General features: G+C 41.4%; 1 protein-coding gene across 1 annotated transcript in view; it reads left to right on the top strand.

Moving 5' to 3' along the window:
* The first annotated feature begins 311 nt into the window (after positions 1 to 311).
* ehbp1 (EH domain binding protein 1) overlaps positions 312 to 15,877 on the top strand; it is a 132,778-nt gene continuing 117,212 nt past the window's right edge. Inside the window, exons 1-4 of the mRNA XM_031840771.1 lie at positions 312 to 601; positions 1,047 to 1,470; positions 14,049 to 14,106; positions 14,204 to 14,299. Of these exons, the coding sequence (XP_031696631.1) occupies positions 1,367 to 1,470; positions 14,049 to 14,106; positions 14,204 to 14,299 (258 nt within the window). The 5' untranslated portion in view covers positions 312 to 601; positions 1,047 to 1,366. The remainder of the gene's footprint in view (positions 602 to 1,046; positions 1,471 to 14,048; positions 14,107 to 14,203; positions 14,300 to 15,877) is intronic.

Below are 15,877 nucleotides of genomic sequence, written 5' to 3'. Positions count from 1 at the left end.
TGAAATTGATTGGATGTGGCACAGCCCTACAGAGAACATGTTCCACCAGCCGCCACTGATATATGTAAATACATGTTGCTATTAGGTGCTACGTAATGATTTTATATTGAAAAGCCCGAACGGAAATTATTTTTTAATGTTTGCTAACTTTACGCTACCCAGAGGAACAGAGCGGACAAACTACCAGTTAACAGTTGGGACTACTTTGCTGTGGGAATACCTGCCGTTTTGTTAACTTCGTTTGTTTTTGGAGGGGGACAAGCTCAATTATATATACAATATATATATATATATATATATATATATATATATATATCGATTATGTCTTAGTCCTGAGACCCGGAGCTCGCGCTTGAATTACCTGAGGAGCAAAATAATGTGTCATCTGGCGAGCAACGGTTTCCGCTCGTGCGGTGTTGTTGTGATGGCAACACCGCCGTCGTCCGCTAGCAGGCTAAGCTAAGCTAGCTGTAATGGCTGGTGTCTGGTACCGCTGCAGAGAATTTGCGATAATTAGCATATAATAAACACTTTTTTGTTGTAGACAGTTAGCCTATAATGCCACTTAACGGATAATGTTTTTTCTTGATATCCCAGTGAGGTGAGTGTCACACATTTAACCTAGTTTAAACACGTTAAAACGCGTTAGCACAGCTAGCTGAATCACTCTGATTATAGCGGAGCGCAGCGGCGCCGTCTATTTCCTGGATTCAGAGACATTCCAACCAGATTATAACATGTTTACAATTTATTTTATTCGAGTCTTGGGTGGTGAGTCTCGGTTGCAGTTTTGTTGTAGAATGAGGTGGTGAGTTATATTTGTAATGTAATGTCATAGCTTAGCTGACAATGTTTCAATGCACACATTCATATTTTTATTATTATTATAAAACATCACAAGTTAGCTTTTATAACCACGCCAGGAAATAGCCATCGCCACCCCGGCACGCCGTGCTGGCAGGATAATTTATTTTGGAATTCCCGGACATTTACGTTCCTGCTGTTTCTCTTGCTGACTGTGGCTTCTTTCTTCTTTTATTCTGTAGGAGGATCATCACCAGATGGAAATATTATATTAAGACCGAGTGGATTAACTCATCGTGCCTTTCAGTAATATAAAATATGGAGTAAAATTTATTTTACAACATCATGAGCGCCGTCAAATCTCCAAAAAACCTCCACTGCTGCAGAGATTCCGTGTCCTTTACATTTGGATTTATGTGCAGCAGCCACTGACTGAATGTGCATTCTTATTTATTCATTAGTTATGTGTCAGCACGTGTTGGATATGCTCTGATTCCTATAAACACTACTATAGCGTAAATTCGTATAAAGGAAGCCCCCCCCCAAAAAAGAAGGAAGAAACATGGCCTCTGTGTGGAAGAGACTGCAACGTGTTGGGAAGCATGCGTCCAAGTTCCAGTTCGTGGCTTCCTATCAGGAACTGATGGTGGAATGTACGAAAAAATGGTGAGTTTTGTCGGCCACAGAGGTGTCATTTAAAGCCCCCATGAAACACTGTGTGTGTGTGTGTGTGTGTGTGTGTGTGTGTGTGTGTGTGTGCTGGAATGCTGAGCACACACACACACATTCAGGCATGTCTGCATGCTGGGAGGGGCCCGGCTTCCTTGTAAAATTGCTATGTTTTTTCTCTCTTCTTGTGCCGCTGATGTAGAATTTGTATGGTTTGAGTCACGAAAAAGAGGGTTGCAGGAAGAAAGATTTCCCTTTCCTTCTAACCCGAAAAGGGTTGGGTTTAAAGCTGCCCCCGCTCTCCTGAAATATGTCCTTGAGCAAACCACTAAACACTAAACACCTACCAGCTCCAGGGATGCTGTTGGGAATCCAATCTTGACTTCTGATCCCACTGGAAGTAGAGGATCTATGAGAAAATTATTCTTGGGTGCTATTGTATCAGCAAACAGATAATGTGTAGTCGTTCATAGCGTGTCTGTTGAGAATATGACCTGCTGACTATTTCCTCCACACATGTTGTATCTTTTCTATTTGCAAAAGAAGAAGAACTGGTTTATTGCCATGTCGGAAGTAATTTTCCTCAGTGATTTGGTGTGTAACGAAAAACAAGTGTGGCAAAAGTCAAGAATCATAAATGGCGGTGTTTCCGAAAGGATTTTGTGAGACTTGGGTGGACCTTGCCTGGACCTTTTTAAGGGGGTCTGGAGGCATGCATTTTAAATATAATATACATCAATCCGGTGCACTTTGAGAGCTTCATTGAGAGGTTACGGATATGAAGAACCTTGTTACATTTAGAAACAATGACGTAATCTACACGGACTGTGTAGCATCCTGTATAGAAGTACAACTCGGAGACACTTCTGTTGTAAAGAATGCATGATATGTGGATGTATGCCACACTGGAGCCTGCAGGTATGTGTGTGTCCTGTAACGAGTGAACAGCACAGACTTGTAAAGAGAAGACGTAGCCTGCAGACATGGATTCTCCAGCTTCTTGCCGTAGGCGTGACTAAGACCTGGGACAGATGTTAACGTGTCGGAGAATGGAATGAGAAAAATGTACATCAGAGCAAAAAAGGGTGGGTGGGCTCAACACATCGTCAGCAAAACGCTTTGTTTTTATAATCTGAGCTCATCTCTTTTATGTCGTTTAAAGGAAGAAATATGTATTTGTTGTTGTTGCAGCCCTTGAAGATGGATTGATTAGGGCTCAGTTTTTCTTCTTCAAGTAAAAACTCTGCTCATTTCAGTTGCCACTAGACAGCGTGTGATGCTACCACTCTTCTTAAATGTCAGCTTTACAGCATAAAACTGTGATACGAGAAGTGTCTAACTTCAGCTGATAGTGCAGCCTAAAGGGTCTCTGCTCTTCTTCTTCGTTGGTGTGTATGTGTGCACGTCTGGCTTGTAGAGTGTGTTCTGGCGCACGCTTTCTTGCCTTCCTCGGACTTCATCAGTACGGTATGTTATTGTTTCAGTGGAAACTTTCCATCTACGCAGACTGGAAACAGTCCCCAGAGCTCAAATGGATCTCAAATCCTGAAGCCTTCAGATGTGATTTAAAAAAAAAAAAAAAAAACTTACAGCCCTTCAGTTACTGTATGTGTGCCCATACATAAGGATGTGGGTGCTTTAAATGTACACTGTGTAAAATGTACACTTGGCTGACACTTAAAAGGCTCAGTAGAATAATCTCTAAAGTCTAGATAAGTTGGGTTCACTTCAAACAATCAATAGGTAGAAGTTCAAGGGTCCGTTTTGCTGTGTGTGTTCTTAAGGCCGGGGTGTACTCGATCAGAAGTAGTTCATACGACCACGTCTGAAATCAAACAGCCACACTTGAAGGTGGAGTGAAAAGTGTGTCATTTAAATATGGGGTTAAAGGTGCACTTTTTCAGAAAGTCTCCCTGAGGTTAGGTGTGATAAGTCACTTGACTCCTCTTAATAATCCATTCCATAATAAATGTCTTGGTGCTTGAATCATCCTAAATTGTCTCTGGTAGTGTTGCCTCTCTCTGTCTTTCTCTAGACAGAACGTGACTCCAGATGTGACCTGTTTAAAGTAGTAAAGATGAGTTGTAGAGCATTGACCTACCAGCTTACATGATGCATAATAACTGATTTGGTTCTTTTAAAGGGGAGGCAGAAGGTAGGAGCATCTGAGAATATCACCTTTAGATGGAAGATAATGGAAATGTAAGGGCCCTGGATCCTTGTTAAGCTCCTGTTGCTGACTGTTGCTCAAAGCTTCTTGCAATATTGCTGTTAACGTTTGCACTAGTCGGCCCTTATCAGTGGCTAAAAGAGGCTGTCTATGAGAGAGTTTTCTGGCTACTAGCAAATCAATCGGCTTGTTTTTCCCCACGTCTTCTTTTTCTACAAGCTTAAGATCTTTGTTATTTTCATCCTTGAGATGGAAGGAAAGTGGTGACAGACCAGGAGCCTTGGATTGTGGGTGTCCTATCCTATATATATATATGTGTTTTTGTAAAGTCATTCTTGGTCTTTATCTGTTGCCCTAGTTGCTGTAGTTAGCATTCCTCTCACACACCCAATTTCCAGACTCCAGAATCAATTCAGACCGACCACTAAAACATTAATGAGTCTCAGTGTTTGTGTGTTGCCAGTGAAATGAAGCACCATTAACGGTGTTTCAGCACTGCCTCCTTTTTGAAACCTGATCCATCAAACCGTGTTTTCTGTTGCCTTCCATCAACAGCAGATACTTATGAGTATAGTAGTCAGGGTGAGAAATCAAACCTCCTTTAATATGTTGACCTCTATAGAAATGGATAAACTCAGGGATGTTTATGGCTGAAATACATCAAATCTGTTGACGTAAGTGAAGTTGACGGATCCCATTACATCCACCATCTCACCGTTACACACAAGCATGTTTCTGTACCCTATTTCACTGTTGTGATTGTACAATCCATGTTTAATTGACTTTCTGTTATACGCCTCGTTTAGATGTACATGCTTGCATCACTTATTTCTCTAATATTTTCTAATCTGTAGTTCTTTTCATCTCTGTTTGACTGACTCCATACGTGTCATTAATGGAGCTATCAGTATATAATCAGACATTTAACAATCAATCATTGAGAGGATGATGAACCGGAAAGTTCAATATCAGATTACAATAGATGATTGAAAAGACAGGTTACAATATGAATCCGTGGTAACAGAGTATTTATGTACTACTGCTGTTATAGGCTTTGCTTTTAGCGGTCATAGGTCATAGATCTCTTTGTTTATCTTGTCTGATGGCGACACAAAGAGATAGCTGAGCAAATATCCTGCTTGTCTTCATGTATATTAAGTCTGTTTCATCATCAACATGGGCTAAAAAACAAATATTATTTTTCCACGCGTACATCTGTCCAGGCTCAGAAAGAAAGAAACTAATATCATTTTTAATTAAGGCTTGAACAAATATATGTACACTGGTGTGATGGAGCACAACCTGCCTGCTTTAATGGTTTAACATCTAACTGCTGCTGCTGTTAAGCAGTTGTCTACAAAATGCTCTCTCTCATCTTTTATAACCAGAACCATATCTGTCTTTTAGCGTCGTCTTTGCTGTGTATTGTTGTGTGGAAAAGTCTGTGGGTTGTGTGTGCGTGCTGCTTGCACATAAAGGAAAGAGCTCCACAAATTGTTGTTGTTCTTGTTTGTCTCGCAGGTTTGTTTGTTTTCTGATAACGTAGCTCGTCAATGTCAAGCGTCCAAGTCGGTATTGTCGGGTCAGTGCTCTTTCTAGCTCTTGAATGTGTTTTTTGATTAGATTATTAATTGTGGACGAATGCAGCGTACAGTTCAGTCTTGTTCTTGTGGCCAATGAATGTCAAAACTCAAACTCCTGGCCTGAAAATGACTGGCTGCGTTTGTTAAGTGCGGAGCAATGTTCATTAGTCAGACGGACAAGTTTACAACCAGCGAGTTGCTGGTTTCAAACCCTTCAGATTGTCAGATCATACCCTCAGAAAAGGATTGTATCCTGTGTGAAACCTTCTCCTTTCTCTGCTGGTTTCTGCTATGTTATGTTTTAGACTGGGCTGCATCACGCTGACTAGAAATATAAGCATGTAACCAGAGAGTTGTTGGTTCAAACCCCTCAGATTCATAGCAATACTACCATCATGAAGGGTGCAACCCCCACAGCGAAAGGCAACTCGGTGTGAACTTAAGCATGAATTCTTTTAGTATTTCCCCCCCACGAGGCTGCTGCTTTTGAGCAAAAATGCGTTGCTCATCAACCTGTCTGGCAAAAAGACAAAGTTTGAAAAAAGCCAACAAGTGTCGCTGCCGCCGACAAACGTGTCGACACGTACGGCGAGGATACGAGAGTAATATGCTGGAAACGACACAGAGCCGCTATTGATTACATGGTGATTCTGTCGGGCTGTATGCGAGCGTGGCTAATCAAGACTCACTCAATGCTCCATGACAAGACAAGGATGGAGGATGCCTTCATATCAATCAAGGGCTACAGAAAACCCTGTATTTAGAAGCTCTGAACACACTCACTCACAGATTAACACTTCTCTACAAGGTGTTTTTGGAAAGCAACCATTTTGCTGGGCTCCAAATACAAATATATCCATCTCCCGAGAAGGAAGAGACGATTTATGAGCTGTCTGATTATTATATACTAAAAGTTAATCGCGTTTTAGTGTCCAGTGATGAGTTTAAAATATTGAGCAGCAGCTGATTAGCTCTCCTTCTTCGGAGGTAAACCATTAAATTACTATTATATTAGATTATAGAACATATAATAACCCTATTATTATATTTACATCATCCCATCACATAATCTCAACGAGCTCACTCGTTGTCACTGAACGAAAAGTGTCTTTAAAAGTAAAAAGAGTCCAGGCCGTCAGTTGAGTAATGTTTGAGTATTTCAGTGGAAGTCACCGGCTGTGACATGTTTACTTTCTGTTTAACATGTGTGCCTCATGGCAGGCGTCCATCACGTCTCTGCCAGAGAAACCTCTTCCTGCCAACTCTTCATTCTTCTCACATTTAAAAAGGCCTCCACACATTCCCGAGTATATGTTTTTGGCACCAGGAGATGGTTTCTACTGCCAGTTTATAGCGTGGAGCAGTTGTTCCTGTTGTGGATGAATCCACACAATTTGAGTTTTACAGCTTCAGTCACTGATTTGTCTTTTGTGTTTGCTCATGGGTCTATGATTTGGACATTTTTTAACTAAACTGATGCCCTTAATATGCCAAAACTGGGGCCAACGCACAAGTTTTTTTTCATAGTTAGTACTTGATTTGTTGTAATTTGTGTGCTTGCTTATAACTTCCTTAATTATAGCATTTGCTGCTAATTTAATTCTGGCAGCTCCTCATCTCCATCTTTCCCTGTACCACTCTTATCTCCCCTCCCTCCTCTTCCTTTATTACTTGATCTCTCTTCTCCCCTCCTCCTCACCTCTTTCTCTCTTTCCAATAATGTCACTTTAACTGCTTTGCATCAGAATCCTCCCAAGTGTAGTTGTTCTGCGCTGCAATTATGGACAGGAATGGGTATTTACATACCCCCCCTCCCACACACACACACACACACACACACACACGCACACACGCCCCATGAGACACGAGACATTGCCGGGTTGTGAAGCAGTCAATGGGGTGTTAAATGTGGTGAAAACAGCCTGACAGCAGTAGAAACGGACACACCAGAAACACATGGCCCTGGAGACTGCTCATCATTTATCAGCCTGCAGAGCGATGCTGCAGCATCTGCAGGCTGATAAACGTGAACTGTACATGTGTCACGATGGCAAATCAAACACCACCAGTGTTGTGGTGTTACATTTAGGAAAAAATGAACTTGGTTCATGTGTAATTTATGTTTTTACGACCTTCTCTGGTAGTAAAAGAAGAAGTTTCCTCTCCTCCTCTCTTATTCTGTGAAGCAAAGATGTCGTCTCTGCAGGCCATTTAAATCCTCTGTCTTTATTGTACCGGCTCTCTGGACTAATGTGAACATCTTAGCAGCTTCTGATTGATCACGTTGTAGTCAAGAGTGGTGGTAATGTACCTTTAGGTAGAACGGTGGTATAATCCTTCATCACCCTTCCTTCTGCAGACGCTCCCACCCGCTAACTGTTAGGTCGGATGATGCTGCTGCTGCCAGCTAGATGATAAATTGAGAGAAACAAAAACAAGCTCATGTGTTTATGAATATGTTTTGTCTGTCGGGCAGGAATCAACATTACCTGACTGCTCATGTCGTTGCCTTAAGAGCTCCTTGTTTCTCTGCTGTTGGTTGTGATTCACACTGTGTCAGTATCTCCCTTTGGTTAGCAAGCTGGTACAGGGAGAGTTGTTGTTGCTTTATTATCTTATTTACCCACTGAAAGGAAGCTTCCTATCATTCCCTTCTTTACTCCCAAACCCATGATCCATCTGCATTTATCTTGCTGGATTAATTACACGGTTTAACATTAACCATCACAGTGTGAAATAATGTTTTACTCACGATTGTTTAGAGGCTGATATTCAGGTAAAATATGCGATCAGGAGATCAGCATTTATGGTTTTTCTAGTCGCTGTTCTTGATAAAGCTGCATCGTGATCAATAAATCCATGTTGGTATTGATAAGAGGAGAGCTAGTAACGTTAGCAGTACCGCTAAGGATACCAATAGAAGCCAAATCTGCCTTATTTCTTTCTCATGAGGTAAACGGTGGAAAGATATAATAAAATACGAAGCTTTGAGTTTCCCCGCTCAGATCCTCAGAGGCTTTTTCCACACACACAGTTAATGTGGACTCCCCCACCCCCGCAGACATCTAGTGATAAGGAAGGAATGAAAGAGCCAGTAAACTAAAGCAACAAGATGAACAAAGATGCGTTCCATTCCTAAATGTGTACTCTCTCTGGACAAGTCTCAGTGCAACTTAAAAGAGTCTTCACGTCTTTCACTGGGAATAATAATAGTCTGCAGCAAAATGTGTGGAAGAAACGTTATGCAGTTCCAATTCACACACAACTATTTAGCTTTCTTTTTGTCACTTCAGATACTGTATTGATGTTAACAATAGTTTTTATTTATCAAAAGAGTGATGTGACACAGCTGAATCCAACTGGGCAATGAGGTCTTTTAAATTTGGCCATAAAGAAGAAAGTTCATATTTGGATAAATAATGGGCAGACTTTGATCTAATAAAAGTGATGTTTGGTGCCAGTCTGACTGACCTTCATTAAAATGTTTGGATGCAGGAAAATATAATATAAGTTACAGAACATTCACTATTTAAAGCTTAGTAAAAGGATGTTTCTCTCACTCCTGACACTTGTGTCTGGGTTCGTGTGTTCAACGTTACCTCTGTGCCATTGACCTCCTGGTTGCCTCATAAACACCGACTGACTGTTCTTTAACCGGAGGTCAAGGGACTGTCAGTGTAGACGAGAAGAACTCAGTCTCACACACACACACACACACACACACACACACACACACACACACTTCTAATGTTACCAGCTTAAAACATATATTTTTAACAATGGATTCCAATGTTTTTAATGACTGAAATGAAACTTCTCAAACCGCTTCCTCAGCGTAACCCATTTCTTCTTTATTCTCAGCACAGTTCTTGTTTCAACAAAATACAACTAACGACGCAGCTTCTGCTTAAACGAGAGTGATGGTTTGACATATTGAATAATGTGAGACAACAATAGATAGGTGGGATCTATCCATCCATTGGATCATCTGTCTTGATGGTGAAGGCCACAGTCTTACTGATGGTCATCCCTCTCTGTTTCCTCTTTTCCTTTTTTCTCACTTCCCACTTTCAACCATCCTCTTGTTGCTGACTCAGAAATTTGACAAGTAGGTCAGTCAAATGAATTAAAAAAAAACGTTTCTTTGCTTAGCTTTTCATGAGGCTGTTAGGTTTCATGGGGAGGTTTTTATGTCTGTAGTTGTCTTTTTCTTCCATTCTGTCCTGGTCGATATTTCTACAAATGCAGATCTTTTAAATGTAATTATATTACTGTATATAGTCCTTTAGACAGCCCTACACCACACTGATATCTGTCAAACATTTTTGCTTAAGTTTACTCTTCCCATACCTGAAAAAAGCAAAACCTCTATCAATACATACGACAGGCTATCCAAGTCAAAGAGAGATCCACCAAACAGGACAGCTGAGTTTTAACTTAAGTTTTAAGAGTTTTTAACTTTTTAACCAGCCGTTACTGGAAATGTAAAACTCACTATTTCTGTGAATGTGTGACAGAATACATGTGGTGTTGTAAAAGGAGTTTACATTATAGAGGATTGTTAAGTATGACCAGAGGCTTTTTAATTCACCTATGACAGTGTTTTTCCCTCCTGTTGGAGAAATACTGGCATGTGTTTCTTTATGCCTTACATTTATATTACAACAGCTGCAGAATAAAACAAATATTCATTGCGATCATGACTTTGGCTTCCCATAATTATATGAACATAATTTACTGTGATTTTGACGTTTACAGTGTGTTCTGCTCATAGAAACCTCTAAATATGAACACAAGCGCTCAAACTAACAGCCAGCCACCAGGGGGCGATCTAGAGGGTTTGGCTTCTGGTACCCTACAGCCTGTAAAACACTACCTGAATGAGCAGAAAATGCACTCAATTCAGGTGAAGAATAACCATATTTTGATGCAAAGATTTGTTAATTAGAAATGTAGCACAATGTGAAAGTTATACGACATTCAGAGTCGTAACGTTTGCCGTAGTTTGAACTGTTAGCGCTGTTAGCACAGCTAGCTACGAGCCACCGCCTCAGGCATCGCCATGTTGAGAGCCGATAAGAGGCAATGGAAATGCTCCCAGTCTTGTATCTTGCACCTTTTTAAAGCAGTGCTCAAAAAGCAGTTGATCGAATTGAATATTGCTTGAAATATGGCAGCACTACTGAGCCCTACGCTGCTATGCGTCTGTGTTTCATAACACTGTGTTTGTTGGAGTGTTCAATGCTGGTCTGACTCGTCTGTTGTATCGCCTGTGAAGTGGTCCCTTCCTCCTGTCTACAGGAAAGATAGGGCAACATCCTGTCGCACCCTCGACTCCCAACCATGCAGATCAGATCCACACACAGAGCCTCGAGTGATAACCACGAGCACATTCAAGCTGCCAAACTAATGTCTTTGACTAGCGAGCTTTGTTTTTACGTCTGTTTAAAATACATATTATCCTAAAAGAAAAAACCCATCTGTTCCCCTGAGCTCTGATGAAATAGTTAGACGTACGAACACCTTTCATTCTTCCTGACTTCCATCTGATGGAAGAGATTTTTTTGATCCACTGCAGCTCTGCAGTCAACAGAATTTAGATTGTAGAAAATGTTGTGATTTAACCGTAGAAATGGCACTAAAGCCAGGAAGTGGGGTTCTCAAATTCAAAGGAATATGCAGCATAAAAAACTAAAAAAAGACAATTAAAAAAGTGTGTAATATGAACATGAGACATGTGCTCTTCAGTAACTGGAGGGTGATTCTAAAGTGTCCTGAAGGAAAACACTGAACACCTACATGCTCACTAATTGCAGGTTTCTCTGGATGAGAGCTGCAGCTAAAGGCCTTAAATGTAAATGTAGGAGGATTCATCTGTGTTTTTATGTCGATCATCTCAGCTCCTGCTGAGCTTTACTGACTCACTTTCACTCTCTCTCTCTCCAGCCCACTCACACTCACACACACACTCACTCACTATCACAGAGTCTTCTGATCGTCTTTCATCTCTTTTTTTCTTCTTCTGAGAACAATGTGTTGATCATTTTTTATTGTGATCATACTTTATTGTTCTGCCTCCGTACCAACAACAGCTGTGTCCCGAGGAGTTATGTTATAACTTCAAAACACGTCTTTGTTCATAACTCGATTATTGATACATGTCTAATAAAGGATAAAGTGGGGACATTTTGGACAGACATGGATGTAAACCAGAAGTTAAACAACTGTGAGCTGGTAGTTCTAGTTTCTTTGATCATATCTGAGCTTTAAACTGAAGACGCAGTCAAATACTCAATCCACAATGTAAAAACCTTCACCAGCTCATAACAAAGAAACACATGTGTATTGCCATATGTTTGATGAACCTGCATTACATCTATCTTACTAATAATAGTGTAAACTAAAAGGCTTTAATGTTTAAATATTCATTAATTTCAGCCGGATCTTAGCGAGGAATTAAATGAAAGTGTCCAAACTGATCCTGAATTTATGTGATTTCTCCCTGACATGCAAACGAATCACCTTTCAGTTAAATTCGCCGTTTCTTAATCTAATCTTTGTCACCTTTCTTCACCCCCGATGAGTTTTGCGTGCGTTTCCCTCTGACCACAGAGTGGGACACCATTACTCGTGACCACATTACAGGTGTAATCACTCTGCTATCCTGAAGTAGGTACACATTGATCAAGGGCACTGCCTTGTGATCAGGATAGGAACCTAATATACAGAGCTCTACCCAGAGAGCGATGTCTAAAGCAGCTATATGTGAGACCAGGATGACTGCGCTTCCAGAACAGCTGGATTTCTTTGACATTCCCACATACAGCGCAGCAGCAGCATTGATTTGGTACAGTTGTTAGGATTGTATTCATGGTTTAAATTGTCCTCACAGCACAGAGAGTACGATACAAAGGGGGTAAATATGGGGGTGATATTTGGTGTGTCTCTGATACGGTCTGTGTCGTTGGACAATAGCTTCTCTATGTGAGGCCTCGCTCCTCTCTTCCCTCTCACTCCTCCTCTTTCCCTCCTTTCTTTTTCTTCTTTCTTCCCTCTCTTGTGTCTTCTCTCTGTCGTTCTTTTCCCCATTCTTTCCTTTGCTGTTCTGTAAGAGTCTTTGACATAAAGCCAGTGTTGTACTTGATGTGCTTCATGCTGCTGGAGTGTTTGCACAATAAGTGTTTGCACAATGGACTTTGTCTTATTATATGAAAGTCTTTTTAATTAAGGGTAATCATAGATTATACCTTAATTTCTTACAGCCCTGTCAGGTAAAAATGACGGGTAATGAGAGTCTATGTAAGCACTACTGTACATGTTGACTTCCATCCACATGTGATGCTTTCAGGTGACTTAACATTAGTTTTTCGCCTGTAATTAAAGTGCACAGTAATAAGACTTTGTGAAATTAGGCTGTGGGGTCGGCCACAATACTCACCACGCCATACTGAAAAAAATATATCATGTCTGTGCTCTTGGGTGCAACATTTGTGTAATAGAGACACTGATCCTAAATTACTTGAACCACATCTTTGGCATTCATGTATTTTAGTTTCTTAAATAGATCTTATAGATACTTAAAATCTAACACCCATATCAATATATCTGTAATAAGCTCATATCAGTCTGGCTCTAACAGAGCGGGACAGAAGAGTAGAATAAAGTGATTTTAATTGAGCTCAGGAGGGCTATTGGCTCACTTTCTTTTCTCCATTGTGAGGTCAGAGGTCAGGCTCAGTAACGACACAGGGACTTAAACCTGGACTCTCCTGACAGATAATCTTGTAGACTGTCATCCTCTAACGGTGCCTCTCTGTGACCAAAAAGCCAAAGCATAGTTTGACCCATAACTAGGGTTTGCGGTGTATTTTTCACGACGAGGATCAGGTCCTCCTGACTGCTTCACATCATGACCGATACCCGATCTGCTTAATAAGGTCGTCAATCCAGGGCAACCCTGTAAATATACGCTTTAAGGATTAAATGTTACTATTTAGTACTTTTGATATAGTAATGAAACATTTCAGCTTCAGGACTTGCTTAAGACAACATGCACCAGGAGTGACGGGTCCAGTGTTGTGCTGTGTTTCTGGATGAATTCTCAGTCTGACTTTTAGGTGTATATAATTAAGAGTTATTTTACATTACAGTCATTTAGCAGACGCTTTTATCCAAAGTCTATCACATTTCTGCACCGTAGGCGAGCAATTTTACGGGAGCAATTTTGGGGTGAAAGACGGCCCTGCTATCCACTTAGCCACAATCGCCCCACAACTTTAAGTTCCTAACTTGCTTGATGAAGGATACTCTGATAGAGATGCAGAGTGGACCACTACTGCTGCACTAAACACACTTTTAGGCCAAACACTGACCTGTCTGACACCTTGAGCCAGGATGAGCTGGTGTTTCTGTAAGAAAGACCGGTAAAGTGTTGGTAGAGGTGACTGTGTGATCACAACGCGTCTCCTGACTGTCAGTAGTGTGACTGATCTGGACTGGGTCAGTTTGTCTTAACTCTCAGCCTCCTTCACTGTTTGTACCTGTCACACTAACCTCTCGTGTGTGTGTGTGTGTGTGTGTGTGCTGCAGTCCACCGAGGCAAAGCCAGGGTTTAGCTGTGTCTCATGATTTATTCATACTACGAGTGGCTGTGCAGGTGTGTGTATGCGTTGTTGGTGTGTGTGAGTAGTAGAAGGCTTATCAGTGATTTAAACTCCAGGCATTAAGATACAAGCTGATCAATGTTGATGTGTAGATGGATTGAGGAATAAATACCGTCGCCTTGTTCACTCATCTGTTTTATTTCCTCTCCTTCCTCACAGGCAACCGGATAAACTGGTGGTGGTTTGGACACGCAGGAGTCGGCGGAAATCATCCAAGGTTTGTATTTAAGGGAGAGGCATTAAAGAAACGCTAAAAACAAATAAAGGTTTCTCACTTGCAAACATTGTTGTTTATTGTCCCTCTTGTGCTGCAGGCTCACAGCTGGCAGCCTGGCATCAAGAACCCCTACAGAGGAGTGGTGGTGTGGCCCGTACCAGAGAACATAGAGATCACGGTCACTCTCTTTAAGGTAGGAGGCAGCTGTGTGATGAGTGCTGATGCAAGCAGTTCTGTGTTTAAGGTGGAATAGGGTCATTTATGGAGCATGACGGTCTTCATGAATTGGGAGATTTATCACCAATTGTTAGCACCCAAAAGCAGCACAATGTGTATTTATTTACTACAGAAAAAGGAATTTATTATGAATATTAAAGAGCGATATTGTGTAGGTTATAATTTCCTGCCAGGACTGTTGATGTTGGCACGTTTTGATCTGTGCATTCAAGGTATTCGGGACCATATTTAGGTGTGTATAGTAACACAGTAGTGCGCCGTAAGGGACACACGTGTACAGACGGTATCTGTCTTACTTAGACCATGCTGGGCCTCTGTGCTGACAGGCTGACAGAGCTCCGTATCTCGTGACCTCTCCCAGTGTCTCAACCACAAATATCACCGTACCGGCCTCTGCTTTGTGTCGTAGTAGTTTTACTTATAAAGCACACTGTTGGTTTTCTAGGCTCATGCTTGTCTCACACTGCATGTACAGCACCTCTCTACTCTGGGCCCTCTTCCACTTCCTGTCCCAGAGGAAGTAATAAAGCTGTTTTTGTAATGAGACACAAAGCAAAGCCACTGAAGGCGCAGTTCACCCACATCTGCTGTTTTGTTGCATTATGTCGGATGTAGAATTCAGAGTTATCAGAGCTTGAGACGTACGAGGCAGTAGAAGTAAGGATAGTCCCTCTGCTGCATAATCTGTCTCTGGAGTCGCCCAACCTTATGAACACGCAATACTAAATTGCTTGAGTATCCCTTTTTAATACAGAAAACATGACTTAATGCCGTCCTAAATCTGTCTACGACTCGTATATTTCTGCAGCGTGTCGACCAAAGCAAACGGAGATTTAAAGAAGCGCTCCCACTGGCCTGAAGCTCTGCAGTGAAAACAGCTGAGCTCAGCAGTATTGCAGCCTGCACCTTCAGGGAGGTGTGCACACCGGCAGGAAAAAATACTGAAATGAATATGTAACTTCAGAGTGCAGTGGTGTGACTGAATCATAACAGAGACAATGTTCAGGAAGCAATCCTCAGTGAAGCGTTTGCCTTTTCTAAGCTTATCAAAGCTTAATAGAACCTTTTTATTCTTTAAACATGTTAACAATATGTTAGATAAAAAGGTTGTGGCACTAAAACACGGCCGATAACGCACCGTAAACTGAGAATAAACCCAGACGGCTGATAGTTTCAGGCTCTGTTGGCTTTTAGAAGTACTTTATGTGGCAGTGAAATAACGGGAGGACGAGGACGCTGTATGACTTACTGTGTGTGTGTGTGTGTGTGTGTGTGTGTGTGTGTGTGTGTGTGTGTGTGTGTGTGTGTGTGTGTGTGTGTGTCTGTGAGAATGTCCATGTGGGTGATGTGTTTGAGTGATGTGCCAGACTGCAGGAATATTGATTTTTTTTCTGGGGTGTGTCAGGGGTGCAGTCAGTCAGATGGGTGTTTGCTTGTGTGTAGGTGTAGCACTGAGGAGGCAACAGACGATTACACTCAGTATTGATTAATTGTTCAGTCTGTTAGAGGTAAAACGTAGTGGCAACAGCATACT

Source organism: Anarrhichthys ocellatus, unplaced genomic scaffold (genome assembly GCF_004355925.1).
Source record: "Anarrhichthys ocellatus isolate YVR2014 unplaced genomic scaffold, GSC_Weel_1.0 scaffold3, whole genome shotgun sequence".
In the NCBI taxonomy this organism is placed as follows: domain Eukaryota; kingdom Metazoa; phylum Chordata; class Actinopteri; order Perciformes; family Anarhichadidae; genus Anarrhichthys; species Anarrhichthys ocellatus.
Note: the sequence above shows the minus strand (reverse complement) of the source record. Positions and strands in the feature narration are given on the sequence as shown.